General features: G+C 47.7%; 1 protein-coding gene across 1 annotated transcript in view; it reads left to right on the forward strand.

Annotated features, from left to right (window-relative positions):
• Nucleotides 1-11168: 11168 nt before the first annotated feature.
• LOC121439845 (LON peptidase N-terminal domain and RING finger protein 3-like) overlaps nucleotides 11169-13421 on the forward strand; it is a 33933-nt gene continuing 31680 nt past the window's right edge. The window contains exons 1-2 of the mRNA XM_041640456.1: nucleotides 11169-11261; nucleotides 11315-12152. Coding sequence (XP_041496390.1) covers nucleotides 11169-11261; nucleotides 11315-12152 — 931 coding nt within the window. The remainder of the gene's footprint in view (nucleotides 11262-11314; nucleotides 12153-13421) is intronic.

The following is a 13421-nucleotide window of genomic DNA, read 5'->3' on the forward strand; positions in this document are numbered from 1 at the left end:
GAACCACACGTTATTGCTTACCTGTCTCGCATCTTCTGGAGCAGACGGACTTCAGAAAGGTTAGTATTCTGGATTCCACTAAGTAAATATCTTTGACTTGAGAGTCCCTGAATGGTTCTGATCTGTTCTCATGTCATCTCAATCTGCTCACCGATGTGGCAGGGCCTTATTCCTGAGGGTAAAGAAGCAAGTGGCACCATCTATGACAACCAAACAGCCTCGGAGTCTGTTTGGGAGAAAACTGCACATGAGACCGTATCTGACTGGAATGACTCAAGCATATTTGTCTGCAAGATCATGGGTCACTCAGCAGTGCAGCTAAGGGAATCAGAAGGGATGATGGCATGTAGGCTTCTCTCAGGAAGGGCTCCTCAAGGGGGGAAGCATGTGGGGCTTTGAAAGAAAAGCAGTGTTCTGTGAAGGAGGAAGTAAGGCAGGCCACCATCTCCGCATGCCCACAGTAAGGCACGCACAGGTCCTCAAAGGGACTTTGGTTGTAGGAGAGGGATGGAGGTGTTGTCCTTGATAAAATGCAAAGAATTTGGGGGAGTTGTGTAGTGATTAAAAAAAAGAATGAAGAATGGGGAACCTTCTTAGCCTGCCACCCAACTGAAACCTCCTGGGGACCTTGCTTTTTCTAAGAAAGCAAGCTTCTTTCCAGGTCAGCAAAAGCTTGATTGTTCACTTGAAGCCATGGGGCAGACGTTTCAGACACTAGCAATTCAGTCGTGCAGTGAGCATGTTTTGAGCACTTACTATATGCCTGGAGTTTTGCTGTGGATCAAGAACGCACTGGTGCCTAAGACTTATGGCTTGCCGTACTTTACAATCTCCATGATGTGAACTAATGGATATGATACCAGATCTCCTTGGGGAAGGGCATTCTTTCCCATCCCTCTCCCTCTACCACTCACAGAAATGGCCAAATGCAGATCTTCAGATGGGGAGGGGTGTGGCAGAGGGAGACTCCAGAGTATAACACCTGAAAGATTTTTTCATATACAGCCAAGAAAGGATGTATTCCTGGGGAAAAATCAATTAAAGCCTCCCCTTTATATCCTGCCTGAAAATGAACCATGTTTGGGAGACTTCTTTTCTGCTTGTGCTCAGTCCTCCACGCTATGTTGAATTCAGAAAGACATGCTTAGGTCAGTGTTTAGCTTTTCTGGAAAAGCACAGCCTTTTGAGAGGTCATGCCCAACATTTCCTCAAGGTTTTATCACCTATGGCACCTGCCATGGGATTCTGCATGGGATGAGTATTGGAAAAATGTTCCTCAAATAAATCTGGGGCTTTGGAAACCTTATCACCCTTAGCAGTGTTTCTCTTCCACCTGCACTGGGTCTAACTGTGCACACAGGCCTTCCCATGCCGCTTCTTTCATTTCTTTAGATGCCTTCAGGGGCATCAAACGAGATCACCACCCTTGTGGCTAGTTATGATTGCCCTGGGATGCTGAAAAAAATGAGGATGTTATACTTGATATGTGACCCTGCCTCCACTTTGCACATGTGGCAGGAAGTCCCTTGGCCTTTCACTGACATCCTAGTTACCATGCTGCAGAGAGAGGGTACTGTAGGTGATCCTCAAAAAGAAACACCCACACAGGGCACCTCCTCCATAGAAAGAGAGTAAGGTGCCCAGGGTTCTCAAACTCAGCCTATCCTGATGCTCATGCAAACTTTGGAAGGGAAGCAGGGCCTAAGAAATGCTGGCCTCTTACAACAAAACCCAACCTTGACTCTCATACTCCAAGGACCTTCACTGTCATAGGCTCTGTGACTGATACAACTCCAGTGCTGGGAATGTAGTTGCATTTGGCTGCTCTGTTCTTTCTGTTGAGTGGGACTGCTCCCCCAGCAGCTTGTAGCCCCCTGTGCCTTGTATCACCCCAATCTCCTTTGCCCTCACAGCCTTTCCTAGCTGGAAACAATAATGCTACCATCATCTCCCTCTGTATGGGCAGTGCCTTGCCATTCACTCAGGCGATGCTCCATCATCTTGATGCCTCAGGGTAGGTACATTAGCTGGATGTTCTGGAAGCTGTAACTTCGCCTCCTTGTTCATTTTTCTTCTCTCAGTGAATTTTCCATCCTTGCCAAAGTAAAATCTTCTTAATACAAGTGTCCCAGATAGAAACATACCTATGTATCTTGGGTTGACAGTTTAGGTTTGATAACACCATGCTCAGCAGTTCCAGGACAGGGACATATTCCCAAGTGAACAAATAGTAGAGTTTTGGAGAAAATTCCTCTTAACTCCAAGGGCATTGCATCAGAAAACTCATTTGCTGGGCGACTGATAGGTGAATATTTACTTAGTTGAAAGTACATTTATTTTTAAGAGGTATTCATAAAGTTATTGAATTTGAGTGCAATTTTTTGGTCTGTTCTCCCTTGATTTTCAGAGAGGAATTTATAAGACAAATGTGACTAGCTATGTCTCACAGCTATTTGCAAGTGACACTGAGTTCTTTAATATAAAATTCTCATTATCATGTCTTGACCTTTTGGCTACAATCAAGTGATCTTTTGTGTTGGCGTCTATTTATTCTACATGATGATGGATTTCATAAAGACCTTTTCGTACATCAAGTACTTTGACTATATTCTCCTCTCCCTCTCTCCTTTCTCCCTCCCTCCTATTATTCCTAGTCATTTCCCCTAGGCACTCTCATTTCTGTTTGCAGGTTCTATATACATGAGTGATGCTAAAATCCAGGATATACAAATTGCTGAAAATGTGTTTGTCTGCGTCCAATTGCACGCACTACAATTATTTCTAGTTGCATCCATCTTCCTGAAGATGACATAATTCTTCTCTTTCTGGCCTTTTCCAGCTTTTTTTATCTGAGCCTCCCTGGGATGGAAAGGTTCCCTTGTAGGCTTCTTACTCACCTAACACTCAGGCAGATGGAAGAGGAAAGGTCTGAAGGTTAAGGATTCAAAGCCATAGTGCATTGATGACCAATTGAGAACTGATAAACGACTTCCGAAATGACTTACTATTGCACAGCAGCCACTAGGGAAGCAGGGCTTGGGGACCATAAAGGGATTTACTCATGCAGATGTAGAAACTTGTCTCCCAGCTTCATCTATCTCGTGAATGAGTGAGATGTCAGTGTGGAATGCCAGAGTCCATATGACAGAAGGACCTTGCTCAAGCTACTTAACTGTTTCTTTTTTATTATTATTATTTTTTATTTTTCGAGACAGGGTTTCTCCGTAGCTTTTGGTTCCTGTCCTGGAACTAGCTCTTGTAGACCAGGCTGGCCTCGAACTCACAGAGATCCGCCTGCCTCTGCCTCCCGAGTGCTGGGATTAAAGGCGTGCACCACCACCGCCCAGCTACTTAGCTGTTCTCAAATCCCACTGCCTAGCTCGAAGGAAACTGTACTAACACCAAAGTCTCTAACTGGCAAAGTGTTGACTGAGGTCCGAGGTTGTCCATTCAGTCCCCATCTCTGCTCTCAAATACTGTGCTTCTTTCTTTTCTCAGCTATATTCTAGCCTCTCCTCTGTGGCCAAAGCGATCTTTCTAGAGGATATGTGTATATATATATATATATATATATATATATATATATATATATATATTCTCTAATCCTTTGGCCAGCTGTCTGTTATTTCCAAGATAAAGATTCCAACCCTTATAGTTGAGTGCAGTAGCTTATGTAGGCTCTTGGGGGATTGCCAAGAGTTGGAGGGTCAGCCTGAGCTACTGTTATGTTTGAAAGAAAAAGAAAATATTCCAACCCCCTTCTCTGGTCTAAAAAACTTATCATGACTGACGAGTGCTGCACTTTCCAGGTTCTCCCACAGCACTCTTTCCCTAAGACTGCAGTCATAGCAAACTGAAAGTTCTTTCCCAAGGCAGTCTCTTTCACCTCTAGCCTTTGTGCTAGTTTTTGCTGTACCTAGAACACTCAGTCCTTCCAGCTTGCCCTTTTCTTTCTCTTCGCTCTTGAATTGTGAAGAATTCTGTGCCCTTATTATCTTCCCAGGAGGTCCTCCCCCAATCTGAATTGCTTTCTTCCCTGTTTCCTCCCCCTTTGTGCTTCTGTCTTCTTAGCGCTCATCAGCCTGATTGAAACTGCCCTTTCCCTGGTTTGTTTCTCCCACTCAGCTCTCCGGGACTGTATCTTACTCGTGATTATGTTCTCAGCAGGGCCTGTTGAATGAATGATACATATTTAAGTGTTTTTTTGACACTGCAACCTGCTATACTAGTATTAAGTATTGCATAATACTACCATGTTCAACTTGGTTATTTAATATTGTTGGATAAAGCTTTTTGATAGGAACTAATACCATATTTCAGTGATGTCGTTCTCGTTCTTTCTTCAAGCTGATACTAAAGAAGGCCTTCCAGTTATTGAACATTTGAAGTGGGCTTGACTGAGGTAAGATTTGATGTGACAATGCCATTTACTCCTCATATCAGTCCTATAAACTTGATTCTCTCATACATATCACCTTAATTTTTCAGATGAAAAGAAGACAACAAAACAAAAAAAGCTAAGCCTACAAATATAGGTTCAAAAACATTGAGAATCTTACCCAGTGTCTCATAGCTAGATTTTTATTGTTGTTTTTGAGACAAGATCTGCCCTGCAGGCCAGGCTGGTTTTGAACTGGCATTGGTCCTTGCACCCAGTCTCCCGGGTCCTGATTGCAAATGCATCCCACAATGTCTAGCATGCCTAGCTTCATAGCCAGATTTTGGAAGTAGAGATTTCAAGTTCAAAAGCCCAATCCTGACAAACTTCTCAAATAAGAAAACTGCCAACAAAGTGAAACGGTAATCCACAAGATGAGAAAACTATCCGTCGGTGGTGCGTTTGCTGGGTTACTGACAAGCGGCAGAACTACCAGTACTCAGCGATTTGAAACAAGTCCAACATGATATTAAAAACAAATACAGAAACTTGGCTAGCTGTTTCTGTAAAGAAGATATACAGGTGCCCAAAAGGCATATGGAAATAAGTTGAACATCATTGATCATCACAAAATGCTAATTCAAACTACAATGAGATAACACTTCATACCTACTAGGGCAGCTTCTATTTTTAAAATGTGTTGGCAATGAAGTGGGGAAGTTAGAACCTTGTGCATCGTTCGCGGAATGTAAAATGGTTTAGGTATTGTGAAAAACTGTATGGGGATTCCTTCATAAATAGGAGTACCCACCATGTGAGCCAGCAATTCCACTTCTAGGTACATAGTTCACAGAGGTAATCACAGGATCACCAAGGGATATTTGTTTACCTCAGTTTACAGATGTTCGATATACAATTGCTCCAGGGCAATGCAGTCTCAGTGTTCATTAATGGAGGAATAGATAAATGTGTAGATAGTCAGTGGAACATCATTCATCCTTTTAACATTAGGACATTCTGTCATATACCATAATATAGGTAAGACCAAAAGCACAGTGCTAAACTGAAATAATTCATCCATAAAAAGAGAAAATCATATGATTCCTCTTATTTGAGCTACTATCATAGTGCACTAGCCAGACTGACAGTAGAATGGCGGTGCCAGCAGTGAGGGGATGGGGGATAGGGTGCTCACATTGAATGGGCTGTGCAGTCCTTTTCACAGTGGGAAAGAAAAAGCTCTAGCTGTTGATAGTGGTCATGTTTTTTCAACGGTGTGACTACACTTAATGCCACTGGAATATGCCCTTCAAACGGTTAAAGTATAAAACTTCAAATGTGGATTTGAGGGCAAGTGGAAAGCCTAATAATAATTAGCGCATTCTCACCGGTTTTCAGTCTTGTTGATGTCCGAAAATACACTCCTGATTGATTAATCTTTTAATTTGTATTTTATTTCCTCTGTCCTAAGGCTGGAATGCTCCCTGTCAGGGCCTCTAGAGCTTTCACACTGGACACTGCTCCCCTGGGTGCTAAGGTAGGACCCAGACATACACGACTGGTTCCTTCTCCTCCTGGGAAGAAGATGCTTTCTCTGAAGGCAGCATACACACATTTTACTCACAAGCATGGGCAGATGGCTTGGATCCCTTCTGTTCCCAGGAATGGTATCAGGACTAGTTACAGTGTGCCCTTTCCATCACTGGGAGATAATCCCGACAGTGACATTGGACATGATGATTAATAGGTGAAGAACAGACATAAAGAGAAGGGGAAAGTGGCTTGGCCTGAGTCACACCGTGAAGTTAAAACAGCATGCTCCCAGCAATAAGCATCACCCTGGCTTTCCTACATGGCTGCCAACTCCACAACCTTGATCCTTTTTTGTACTTTGGACACCAGATTGACTGGCTTTGGAAGCAGGTCTGAACTGTGTTGTTGATAAATGAAGCAAGCTTTCCTCAGTTTGCTATTTTATGGTCTTGCTTTGTTTCCTGCTTGGCAGGAGGCCTCATCATTGAAAATCTCTAAATGTTCAATTTGCCCTCCACTCAAATATAGCAAAGAACTCTCGATATCCCAGAGGTCCTTTGGGGATACTGAGGATGAAGTAGGGAAAGAAGGACCTGTCTCATCTGTAAACAGAGAGTGCTCTTTTGTTCCTGGCCTCCCAGACCCGAATAATCACACAGAAACTATATTAATTACAACACTGTTTGGCCAATGGCTTAGGTGTATTCCTAGCTAGCTCTTACATCTTGAATTAACCCATTTCTGTTAATCTGTGAATTGCCATGAGGCTGTGGCCTACCGGTAAGGTTCCAGTGTCTTTCTCTTTGGTCAGCTACATGGTGTCTGCCTGACTCTGCCTTCTTTATTCCTGCATTCAGTTTAGTTTTCCTGTTTAGCTCTATTCTGCCCTGCCATAGGCCAAAGCAGCATCTTTATTAACCAATGGTAATAAAACATATTCCCAGCAAACAGAGGGGAATCCCACACCACTCATCTTTTCCACAGGTGAACATTAGACCACTTGGAGCATCATAGTCTCCTGGAGACCTTCTAAAACCACAAATGCTTGGGCCAGGAGTGCAGCGCGGTGCTATACCATCTGTCGAACCTATGTAGGGCCCTGGGTTCAATCTTCAGTGCCACAAAACAATACCCTGGGGCTCGGCCAGCTCAAAGTGGAATTTTCCCCTTCCCCCCATGGAACACAGCCCCAATAACAAGGGAGACCCCTTGAGTTGAGAAGCGGCGGTTCAAAGCAGCTGTCACCTAGCTGACAGGCACCTTCTTCGTGAGATAGGAAGTACCGCTGTCTGTATGTAAACTTTGAGCGTTACCATAAGCACACTGTCCTGCTGTCTGGGCATTTTTCACATGCTACCTGTTGTCTTCACGACATTGCTTTAAATCTTTGCTTCTTATACCCTCAGGGAGCTCCCAGAGAGTAGGTAGTGTGTTTATCATAGCCTATTATTATTGTACCCAAATGTCAGCTTTGTTAACACAACAGCGCATGTTCAGTGCACATTAATTGAACTGATGGAAGTCTTGTAGATGGGAAATCTGACATAATTTATTACTTATTTGGACAGATGCTCTGTGTCCTTTGGAAGCAAAATGATCACATGGGAAAATACTCATGGAGACAGAAGCCCTGGCTTCCGATCCTGACTGTGTCCTAAATTCCCATTGTGACTTGTAGTAAGTCACTAGTTTTCTCTGGCATTGAATTTCCTCATAAATGAAGCCAGGATTGATATATAGGCTTCATCCTAGTGCTGGACTTGGGATATTCTGCAGAGCAATGGGAAGTCTTTGTCTCCTGTGAAGGTGTGAGTGTCTTTAAGAAGTGTGAGCCAGTTCCAGGTTCTGACTTGAGAAGCTCGGGCAGACAGCAAAGCATGTGCTTTGGTCAAGGGTCTATGCCTTGTGTGTGTGGAGAGGAGAATGTTGCTCACTTCTCATTCATGTCCTTGGCTTTGACTGGACTCTTCCGTCCCAGGAATGTCAAACATTCACTATCTACATGCCTGTTCCGTTCTTTTTATGAATGAGCTGTTGCATTCCAGCTGGATTTCTGCTTACTCCTCGGGATGTTTCTAGTCTGGACTAAAACATTCGTTATTGTGTTTGATAAAGCTGTTCAAGTGATGTGCTCCGAGGAGGACAAGAGCAACGCGAGGCGCCAGACTTTCTTCTTTTTCTTTCCTTCCTGGAGCATCTCATTTACTCAGAAAGTCGGCACACAGACATGGCGGCGGGGGGGTGGGGGAGTTGTGCTACAGTCCATAAGGAAACACATGGGAGCTAAGGGTTGCTTACAGAAATCTCCAGTACCTAGAATGGAGTGTGTTACATAGGTGATATGAAATATAAAGATCTGAAAGTGAATGAAAATGTCCATAACTCTCCAACGTTTTTGTTTTAAAGACACACATTTAATGGCATTGTACCTTAAGCTCACGAAATGAATGAGGTAGATATGCTACTGTCTTAACTGAGGAAAGCTAGGGTCCAGTTCTGTGTACTCTCTCCTCTGGGATCCAGAAGGTTCCTCCAGTAGAAATGAGAAGTGGTTCAATTCTTGTTCCCTCCCCCAGTTCATCTCAACAAAATATATAGAATATTATTTTTCAGTGGGGACATGGGTATCTGAAAAGAAAATACTGCAAATTCCCTCCTCCCACCCTCACTCCAGGGGTCCCCCAGTTATTACTAAGAGCATGGAAGAGGCTACTTTCACTAGGAAACTTGATCCACCAATGTATATGAGACTAGTGTTTGTTTAACTTAAATAAAAGAAGGAAAGAAAACTGCTGTGCTAGTTGTTCCAGCGCTCAGTAGAATGCTTGTTGGATATAGTCTACTACAGTGGATTACAGTGTAAAGCTCTTCTGTGGAGTCTGGTATGGCAGTGACCAACTAGGTGCAGCTGCCCTTTGGCCCAGTGTACCCTGCATTGCCCTGGGGGCACCCTGCATTGCCCTGACATTCAGAAATATTCCAAACGCAATTCATGGTCAGCGTCGTGTAATGCAGATGTCCGGAAGACCTTCGTGGAGAGCACATTCTTCTCCACTTGGAGGACTGTGACCCTCTGCCCAGCATGGCTGACATCTTTCTTTCCCCATCACCAATAGGTCAAGGAGAGACAAAGTCAAGGAGCTTACTTGACAGAGTGGTCTGAGAATCAAGGCACACCCCCATCTCTATCTTTGGAAAGCAATCTGCGGTAATGTTTTAGAAAGGTCGGAAGGATAATGCCTTTCAATTAAGAGGTTTCATTGTTACTGGTGTCATGGCCCTTTCATATGAATCTCTTTGTGCCCTACAGATTGTCCTTCATTATAGGAGGACACTTATACATATAACTTCGTTATATGCCAGAAGCGGTAGGCATAAAACTAGTTCTGGGAGTTCCATTTGACAGTAAACTAAGGGGTTTCACTCCGTTCAGGAGTGCCACAGTTCAGACAACAAGCCACCAGAAACAGCAGCTTATTCCCTGCTGACTTGGCTCCACCTCCTCCATCTCCTGGTCAGTCTCCTGCTAGGCTTCCTGTCTTTGCAATCTAGCTCAGGCTGGACTCTCATAGATGACAGCATTTGCTGCCACTGGATCATCTCCAGTTCCAAGCATCCCCTCTGCCCCCTGCCATGGCATATGGAACAGTTATTTGGGATTCAGTAGTTAACACTTGAAATTTGGTTTTAGGATCAAGAACACTCAAGGTTGGGATGGGGGAAAACTGTAGTACAGGGTCTGCTTGACAGCCAATGTTGACAAAGCTAAGACTAGACCAAGTTTTCCTATGCTGATCCTGCCTTCCTTGTTGGATGCGGAGCCCACTTTCATTTCTTGCTTCCTTTTAGTCTATAAACTGCCTTCCTTCTCTGCCCTGAGCCTACTGTCCTCTCGGACCAGAAAGAGGGGATCTGGAGAGTGCTGCCCAGTATCTGGACTTACTCTCTGGGACCTTGGTATTTGTTAGCTTATGTCTGGATTAAGGACCTCAGTGCCCGGAGAAGGTCTGACATCGCAGTTCTGATACAAGATTTCATCCCAGCTAAAAACCATCCCAGACAGTTGTTTGTTTAGAAGTGAAAATAACTGGTTTAGATGATATTACCCAAAGTCCCCCAGCTAAATGGTCACAGCAGGAGCCGACTTGGTGGCACTCTGCTGGGACTCTTTGATCGCTATCCAAGGACCTCTAGGCACTGGCGGAGGGGAAGCCATTTGAGAGGAAGGCTGGACTCTGCCTCCCTGTTTGGAGCTGCACAACTGTCCCTGAAGTGTGATATTCCTCTCTGTATGGAAACCTGTCTGTTCATTGTGTGCACGGCTTTTGTCTGAAATTTAGGGGCTGGCAGTAAATCTCTGGGTGTTGTGGAACCACTCTGGCATTTTTTTTAAAGTTTGCCTGGTCGAGATCCCACCCCCATCCACCCAAGTCAGGCACTACTACTAATGTCCAACCTAGCCCACCCAAACTCAACAAACTCAGCTTGTGCCTATCTGGTGTCTGGGTCCTGGGGTCCGCGAAGCACCAGCTGGATGCCCACTGCTCACTCCTGCACTGGTTCTGGAGTTAGGGGAGAAGATGAGGAGGGCCCAAGGGACACCTCCCCAGGGTCCGAGTCAGCAATCCTGGTCTTCGTGCTCCCATTGCTGCCCAGCACGGGCTGCCGAACTTTTTTCAACCACTGGATCCGTTGTTTGGAATTAGCAGCCTATGTGGGAAACAGAGAGCGCTCTCCCGAAATTGCTCTAAGTCTCTTTGGGGAGATTCCCCCAGGAAATTCAGGAGCTTCAGTCGAAGCACTTAGGGCTGTTCCAGGGAACAAAGGGTGAGGGCTTCTTGGGTGCCCCTCGGCTACCCATTGCATTTGCATACGGCAGCCATTGCCCCCTGGAGGGGAGCCTGCCTCTCCGGGGCAGGGGACTCTAGCAAGCGGCTGGCAAAGAGGACCTGTTTGCTGGCTACTTTGGAGGTGAGATGGAAAAGCGTGAAAGAAGAGGTTGCATTCCTCTCCCTGGTCCAGAAAAGATTCGGGTCGCGAGTGGGAAATAAAGAGTAAACACAAACAACCTCAAAAAAGAAGCCAAGAAACACGAAGCCAAAAGCAGCAAGCACAACACTGTTACAAAACTGTCTGGTTTTGTAACAATTTCCCCGCTGCCGGCCAATGAGCAGCGTGGGGGTGGAGTCACGTGGTGACGTTTTATATAACGCTTTCCTGAGACAAGACAGTTATTAGGCGGCGCGGGGCAGTCAGCATGGATCTCCGGGAGGCGAGGCAGAGCCAGGCGCACTGCGATCCCGCGTTCACGGCAGCGCAGCTCGTTTCCGTCCGCCGCTCCTTCCTGCGAGTTTCCTGTTCCTAGACGCCTCTCCTCTACCTACCCACCCGCAACCTCTGCAGGTTTCTCTCTTTTTGGACTCTTTTCAGACTACACAGATGTTGAGCTTGCCCGCCGAGCTCGGCAGCAACAACTTAGAACTGGCGGAGCTGGCGGAGCCGGAAGAGCGGGGGGCATCAGTGGCCCGAGGAGACTCCGTAGCCCACCCAGAGGCATCTCCCGACGGCTCTGAACCTCCCCCGAAGCAAGAGATGGAGCAAACACCGCAACCGGGGACCTCGACGCCGGCAGAGTGCAAAGTCCTGCTCACACAGGCGGACGCCTTGGCATCCAGAGGACGCCTTCGGGAAGCCCTCGAGGTATACAGGCAGCTCTCGGAGAAGCAGCAGCTAGTGGCCGAGCAGCTGGAGAAGTTTGTGCGCTGCCTGGCTAAGAGCGTCCCGCAAAAAAACCTCGTGGCGCCGGCTCCCTCATACCAGAGCGGCAGCTCGAGCTGCTGCGTGGCGGCCCTGAAAAAGGCAGCGGAGGCTGCAGCCATGGTCCCCGAGGTATGGGATGGCTTTAAGTGCCAAAAGTGTCACGGATTTCTCTCGGATCCCGTATCCTTGTGGTGCGGCCACACCTTTTGTAAACTTTGCTTGGAACGTGGGCGGGCCGCGGATCGGCGGTGCGCGGTCTGCGGGCTCAAGCTCTCGGCCGGTGGGAGAGCTCTCGGGTTGCGGTGGGCTGGGCAGCAGGCGCCCCTGCTACTGCCAGTCAACGTGGTACTCAGCGGCGTTCTGGGCAAGTTGTTCCCGGGCCCGGCACGAGCGTCGCAACTCCGGCACGAGGGAAACCGGCTGTACCGCGAGCACCAGGTGGAGGCGGCTCTGCTCAAATACAACGAAGCTGTTCGGCTGGGTAAGTCCTCCGCGCCGCCACCGGGCCAGGAGGGCTTGGTCACGACACGAGGGGGGCGGGAGGATGAACCCAGCTGCGAGGTGGGGGATGGACGGGGCAGAGTTGGGCGCGCGCGGGCGAGGTGGGGGAAGGGAGGGAATGGCCCGTGGCCCACGAGGAGGAGGAGGAGGGACCTTTCTAGGAGTTTGTCGTTTCTACTTTAGCTTCCTTTGGCTGTTATTGGTCTCTCTGGTGCTATTGCTTTTTTAGTTGTTGTTCATTTCCGTATCTCCTGTTTGCTTTTGTGCTTCTATGCCACCGGGCCCCAGTTTCTCTCTTTTTGCGCGTTTCTTCTCATCTTTGTCACTATTTTCTGCCTTGCGCGGTGTCACCGTCCCTATTTCTCTATCTTTCCTGGACATTTCAGCGCTCCCTCTTACACCTGCCGCTACCTTCCCTGCCAGGAGAGGAACTTGGCACTGTTTCTCAAACTCCCGCGCGGTCCTCCGGGCTTTTGCCAGCCAGAAGTGGCCCGCCGGCGCCCAAGTCCGCTGCTCCCGTCTCTGGGAGTTGTCCCTTCCGGGGCCGCGGCTCCCGGTGGGGTGGGTCCGGCCTGGAATTAGGTCAGGAGAGCACTGGTTGCATAAGGACCTCGAGCTGCCCAGGCCGGCGGCCCCTCCTCCGCGCGGGCGGGCGGACGGGCAGGCGGGCAGGCGGGGATTGTGTAACGCTGAGGTAACCGAAGTGGGCCACGCTCGCCTCGGAAACCATCCCGCGAGCGTGTGCGGGGGGGGGGGGGCAGAAGGGGGGGCTCGCTCCCCGCTGCCCTGTGACTCATTGTCACCGCTTCCTATCACACGATCCTTGGCTGAAATAGATGCACTTGCCCCACCCCCTCTATGCGCTGCAGTCAGACAGCCTTCGCCCTGACATCGAACCCTTTGACCCCTCTAACCCAACGGGCGGCAGGACCAGGCAACTTCCCAAGGAAACAAGGGACTGTCTACACAGGGGGCATGCCTCTGTCAATCTTCTCCAAAAGTTTCCAGTAGAGGAAGGGTGGGCTCTGTAACTTTTAAGGGCAATGCGGGAAGCCCCACATCTCTCCTGGAGTGGATGGAGCACGGGAGTTCTCCCGGGGACCTGTTTGCTCCACCAGCCTCCTCCTACTCAGATCTAGGAAGTGGCCTTGGAACCCCAAGCTGGTGCCAGCACCTCTGCAGGCAGGCTGGGCGCGGTGTCCAGAGAAGCATGCTGGGGAGGAGGCAGTGGGGCTAAGCAGACAGGGCT

The sequence above is a fragment of the Microtus oregoni genome, unplaced genomic scaffold (assembly GCF_018167655.1).
Source record: "Microtus oregoni isolate MIOR12 unplaced genomic scaffold, Mior012 000063F_ref0000156, whole genome shotgun sequence".
Lineage (NCBI taxonomy): Eukaryota > Metazoa > Chordata > Mammalia > Rodentia > Cricetidae > Microtus > Microtus oregoni.